Genomic DNA, 7500 nt, shown 5'->3' on the forward strand with positions numbered 1-7500 from the left:
GTGCATTGCATACAACTGTATATTATAGTGTATGTACTATATACCCATAATACTTTGTTCTATATTTGACTTAATAATCGTCTATGTTGCAAGTAAATTCATAAATTCAGTGATGTTTATGATGATTTATATCAAATGTCATTTATCAAATATTTTCGGGATATTATTATAGCTGTTTATATTTAGATAAATGGATATCTACTTAGATATCTATTTTCATTAGTATTATTATCCTCCTCCTCCTCATCATCATCATTGTTGTCTTTAGTGATTTTACTATCATTAGTAATATCATTGCTATTATTCTAATGACTACTGTTATCATCACTATCATTATTCTTATCAATATTATTATTACTATTATTATCATTATTATTACTCTCATTATTATCATTATCATTATTATCATCATTATCATTATTGTTATTATCACTATCATAGTTATTGTTACTATTATCATTATCACTATCACATTATTATTACTATTATTATTATTATTATTATTATTATTATTATTATTATTATTATTATTATTATTATTATTATTATTATTATTATTATTATTATCATTATTATTATTATCATTATTATTGTTATTATTATTATTATCATTATCATTATCAGTGTTATTATTATCATTAATATAATTATTATTGTTATTATTATTATTATTATTATTATTATTATTGTTGTTGTTGTTGTTATCGTTATAATTAGTATCATGATTATTATTGTTATTGCTATTATTATTAACATTAATATTATTATTGTTACTATTATTATTATTGTTATTATTATTATTATCTTTATCATTATCATTAATATTTCTATTGTTAATATTATTATCATAATTATTATTATTATTATTATTATTATTATTATTATTGTTGTTGTTGTTGTTGTTTTTATCATTATCATTATAATTATTATTATTATTATTATTATTATTATTATTATTATTATTATTATTATTATTATTATTATTATCATTATGATTATTATTATTATCATCATCATCATCATTATTATTATTGTTATTATTATTATCATTATTATTATTATTATTATTATTATTATTATTATTATTATTATTATTATTATTATTATTATTATTATTATTATTATTATTACTATTATAATTATTATTATCATTATCTCCGTTATCATTACTAATCATCATTAATCATTAATAATCATCATCATCGTCATCTTTAATATTATTACCATTACTATCATCAATATTATCTATATCATCATGATTATTATTATTATGATTATTATTATTATTATTACTACAACTGCTGATATCATTATTATTATTATTATTATTATTATTATTATTATTATTATTATTATTATTATTATTATTATTATTATCATTATTACTATTATTATTATTATTATTATTATTATTATTATTATTATCATTACTAATATCCTTATTATTATCATTATTATTAGTTTCATTATAATCATTATTATTATCGTTATTATTATAATTATCATTATTATTATTATTGTTATTATTCATATTATTATTATCATCATCATCATCATTCATATTATTATTATCATTACTTCTAGTACTACTACTTGCACTTTCATTATCAGCTTTATCATCATTATTGTCCTTATAATCATTATTATTGTCTTTATCATCATCATTATTTTTGTTATTATCCGCAACATCATCATTTTTTTTTTTTTATTATCCTCATCATCATTACTATGATTATTATCTTTATTTCTATTATTATCATTATTGTTATTATCATCATCATTGGTTTTGTTATTATTATTATCATTGTCAATTTTCTTATTCTCATTATCATTATTATTATCATCCTTAACATTATCATAATTATCTTATTACTATTATTATTATTATTATTATTATTATTATTATTATTATTATTATTATTATTATTGGTATTATCATTAATATTATCATCACCATTATCATTGTTATTATTGTTATCATTATTGTCATGATAGATATCATCATCATTATCATCATCATCACCATTAATGCTATGTGTTTGGAAGCGTGTTGTTTGTATATATATGTATGAGTGTGTGCGTCCTTGAATATATGTTTACATGTATATGTGTGCGTGTTCAAGTTAATACCTGATAAATAGTATGTCCAATCCCTCTTTTTACTCAATAATTCATGTGTGGTGCAGCGGTAGCGATCTCGTCTAGCAATCTCGCTGACCTGCGTTCGAATCCCTCGCCGCCAGTGGATGGTAACCCCGGCCATTCCTTGCCCACAGGGGATAACTTAGAAGCAAAATAAAACAGACACTGTGTCACATCAAACATATCCATTGTATCAAATGGAATCAAATTAAACCTATACCTTAATGATTTTTCTTCTTCTTTTTATCTTTCATTTGCTTAAACAACCCCCCCCCCCCCATTTCCAGGACACACGTGATAGAAAAGGTGCCTATTCGCTTCGGGCCTTTGCAAGCATGCGTTCAGACTCATGCTGTGATAAAGCTTCTCGGTGTGTGTACATATGTGTGTATTTGTGTGTGGTCTGGGGCTTTACCGAGATACACTTGCAGTTGAGCCAGTTGGTGCCTGGTATGTTGGCACCACAGAGGAGATAGGCGCTGTGGGTATAGCGAGGGTTGTAAACATACCACAGGTATTTTTGTGTATGTTCTTAATCTCTTTAACGTAAAGCCATTTGCAAACACACACACATACAATATATATATATATATATATATATATATATATAGGTATATATATTATATACACGCATATGTGTATATATATATATATATATATATATATATATATATATATAAACACACATGTGTGTGTGTCTGCGTATGTGTGTGTGTGTGTATGTCTATGTGTATGTTTGTGTGTGTGCATGGAGGCATGTATCCACGTAAGCATATTAAGACAGACACCTGCCAGGATAATGGGAGATCAAAGATATAGAGAGATAAGGCAGAAGAGAGACAAATCGCATCAGTATCTCAGATAACTTGCAATGCAGCATCATGTCCCTAAGTAGTTCATTCCGTAAGAGAAAAATGCAATAAACTTATCTGCTGATTGCACACGCCGTTGATAAACACAAACACACACACACATACACACTCGCTGATGCACATACTTACAGACACACACATAAATGCATATTCAAACACACACACACACACGCACGCACACACACACACACACACACACACACACACACACACACACACACACACACACACACACACACACACACAATAGCAATTCACACACGCAGATGTCAGTATCCATTACCGCGGAAATGTGTCTGGCATTTGTCCCACAATGCGATGTCATTTAAATACCATTATTATTCAATATACCACAAGTGGCAGTCATTACAGGAATAGAGATGCTGGACGCTGAATATTATAGCCAATAATTTCGTCTTCCGTTTACTTTCTAAAGTTATTTGAATGTCTAAATATCGTTTGCGTGAATATATTGATTAAATAACAGTTTTTCTTCTATATATGGTAAGTCAAAATGCCATTTCCGGCGAAGAAATCTGGAACGGCGAACGAAGCCTGGCAAAAAGCGATCGCTCGGAGGGCGGGAAATGTACCAATAATAGTAACAGAAACGGAAAGTTGCCAATTAGAAAAATTCCGTTGATTATTTTTCCTACTAAAAACCATCTTGAAATAACGCAGATCATATTTATTTTTCCTTCACTACAATCTATCGACATCATAATACAAAAAAAAAAAAAAAAAAAAACACAAATCGCCTTAAAAATGAATAAATAAATAAATCAACTACGAGTACATATAAGATACCCGGAAAAAAACCCCCACTCATTGACAACTCACCCATGAAAAGGCTATAGTATGTAGGCCTATGCGAGTTTTGACAGGAAATGGGAAAAGGGTTACGATTTATTTATATGAGGTATTCATACAGACTTTCCTCAATGAATGGTTCTCCGCAAATATTTTATTACGAGTGGATGCAGCAAAGCGGACAGTTGCTTGTTGTGCTGAACAGAAGGCGCGATGTCTTTCGAAAATGATTTGCGAGTCACTATAAAAAGATAAATATTAAAAAGGTATTGATAGTAACATCAAACGAATGAATAAAAATGAATGAATGATGCATTAAAGGGGTGAATGATAAAGAGTAGGAGTACTTTTTTCTTAATATGGAATATTTTGGTTGTATAGAACGAATGTTTTATTTAGATCATTATTCTGACCATTATTCTGACCATTATTCTGACCATTATTCTGACCATTATTCTGACCATTATTCTGACCATTATTCTGACCATTATTCTGACCAACAGTGATAATAATGATAATGATAGTAATGGTGGTAATAATGATAATGATAATAATAATAATAACAATTACAATAATGATAACGATAATGATAAGAAAAATAAGGATGATAATAATGTTAATAGTAGTAATGATGATATAACATTAATAGTAGTAGTGGTAGTAATAGAAATAATAACTGCAATAATAATAATGATAATAATAATAATGATAATAATAATAATGATAATAATAATAATAATAATAATAGGAACAATGGTAACGATAACAGTAATAGTGCCAAAAGTAATAATAATGATGATAATAACAATAGTAATAAAGAAAATGATAATATTTTTGATCTTAATGATAATAGTCAGAATGATAATGCTGATGATAATAAGAACAACAATAATAATGGTAATAATGATAAAATTATAAAAGTAAAGATCATAATAGTAATGATAATGATAATAATAATAGTAACAATGCTTATAATGATAACAGTAATGATGATGACAATGCTCATGGTAATAATAGTGATCATGATGAAATACTTTTTCTTGCACAATTAATGAACTTCAGTAAGGCACTGATAAATCATTATAATAATTTATTGGAGGAATACAATCTTCTTCACTTATCGTTCATCTACCTTAACGCGGATATTGATTTCAATAGTATTATCAAACAATAAGTCTTATCCATTCATTATACAATAAAAAAAAAAAGACAGAAGGAAAAAAAAAACAAAAAAAAAAACATTATTTTAAAATCAAATCTGAGAAAAAAAATCGTTGGTGAAAATAACGAAACATTTAAATCTCGGAATTTCCCCTCCATCGATAATCAAATGATAATGCTCAATCAAAGAGAATTAAATTGTTTGACTTCGTAAACAATGGAAAGTCGATGATATATCTTTCCGACGAGATTACAAACTTAAAAATGCGTTTGATTTTTCTTCATTGAGTTTATCTCGTCGAACCGCGGAAGTTTATTGAACCGAAATAAATCTTCTTTTCGCTTGTTGCTAGAATGGGTTTAAAAGGGGTTTATATCTCTTCTCATTCCCCTAAATAGCTGTTGTTATCAACTGGCGTAGCAAGCGTCATGCAGAGCCTAATATTTTTTATATCATTATTGTCATTATCGTCGATATTGATATTTATTATTATCATCTTTAGCATCATCATAATCGTCATCATTAATATAATTATCATTATCATTATCATTATTGTCATCATTATTATCATTATTATTATTATTATTATTATTATTATTATTATCATTATTATTATTATTATTATTATTATTATTATCATTATTATCATTATTATTATTATTATAATTATTATTATTGCTACTATCATTAATATTATTATTATTATTATTATTATTATTATTATTATTATTATTATTATTGTTACTACTACTACTACTTAACTACTACTACTACTACTACTAATTATTATTATTTTTATTATTATCATCATTATCCTTATACTAACAATAATGATAATGACAATAATGATAATAGTAATGATGATGGTGATAATAATAATAATGATAATAATAATAATAATAATGATAATAATAATAAATTATAATAATAATAATAATAATAATAATAATAATAAATTATAATAATAATAATAACAAGAGTGACAATAATAATAATGATAATAATTATAATAATATTATTAATAATAATAACAGTATTAGTAACAATGGTAATAATAATGATGATAATATTAATAATGATAATTATAATAACAACAACAACAACAATAATATTGATAATTACAATAATTAGAAGGATGATGATGATGATAACAATAATAAAAATGATAATAATGATAACAATTACAACTATTGCAGCACTATTACAAATTATTAATAATAATAATAATAATAATAATAAAATTATGATATTAATATTAACGATAATAACGATAATGATTATAATATTAACAGTCTTGATATTGATAATGATAATAGTCACAGTAATAACAAATGAGGATTTTGATAATTATAATACTAAATAATAATTATAACAATAATAAAAATAATAATGATAAGGACAATACTGAAAATAACAATTATAATGATAACAATAATATTAATGATAATGACAATGGTAATAAAAGTAAATATTATTATAATAACAATGATATCTTGATAATACTATCATTGCCAATAAGAATAATATTAAGAAAAATAACAAAGATTATGGCCATAATAATGCTAATGCTAATAATAGTAAGATTCATAATGATGCTAATAGTAACAACAAGAGCAATAGTAAAAATAATAATGATGATAATAACAATGATAATAATAATGATAGTAGTAATAATGATAATAATGATAATTACAACAATTATAATAAATAAATAAATAAGATGTTAGTAATGATAACAGTAATGATGACAAATAATGATAATAATAATGATTATGATAATCAGATTGATAATACTGATGATGGTATTGATAATAATAATGATAACAATAATAACAATAATAATAATAATAATAATAATAATAATAATAATAATAATAATAATAATAATAATGATGATGATGATGATGATGATGATGATAATAATAAAAAACATAATGATGATGATAATTATTATAATGATGATGATGATTATAGTATTGATAATAATAATAATAATAATAATAATAATAACAAAGACAACAACAACAACAACAGCAATAATAATAATAATAATAATAATAATAATAATAATAATAATAATAATAATAATGATAATAATAATAATGATAGTAACAATAATAATAATTATGATGGAAATAATAATAATCATAATAATAATGATGATGATACTAATAATAACAATTATAATGGTAAAAGTAATAATAATGAAAACGATTATGATAACAATAATAATATTGATAATAATGATGATGATAATAATGATGATAATATTGATAATGGTAATAATTATGATAGTAATAATAATGATGACGATGATAATGATAATAAGGATAATAATGATATTGATAATAATGATAGTAATGATAATAATAATTACAATAATTATAATAATAATAGTTATAATGATAATAATAATAATAATAATAATGATAATGATAATAATGATAATAATGATAAAAATAATAACAATAATGATACTAATACTAATGCTTATAATACTAATACTATTACAAA

At 23.2% G+C, this 7500-nt stretch overlaps 1 protein-coding gene across 1 annotated transcript in view; it reads left to right on the plus strand.

Annotated features, from left to right (window-relative positions):
- LOC125028722 (probable serine/threonine-protein kinase clkA) overlaps positions 1–7144 on the plus strand; it is a gene marked incomplete at its 3' end in the record, with an annotated part of 52976 nt that extends 45832 nt beyond the window's left edge. Inside the window, exons 6-7 of the mRNA XM_047618202.1 lie at positions 6812–6875; positions 7002–7144. Of these exons, the coding sequence (XP_047474158.1) occupies positions 6812–6875; positions 7002–7144 (207 nt within the window). The remainder of the gene's footprint in view (positions 1–6811; positions 6876–7001) is intronic.
- Positions 7145–7500: the final 356 nt, after the last annotated feature.

The sequence above is a fragment of the Penaeus chinensis genome, chromosome 9 (genome assembly GCF_019202785.1).
Source record: "Penaeus chinensis breed Huanghai No. 1 chromosome 9, ASM1920278v2, whole genome shotgun sequence".
Taxonomy (NCBI): Eukaryota; Metazoa; Arthropoda; class Malacostraca; order Decapoda; family Penaeidae; genus Penaeus; species Penaeus chinensis.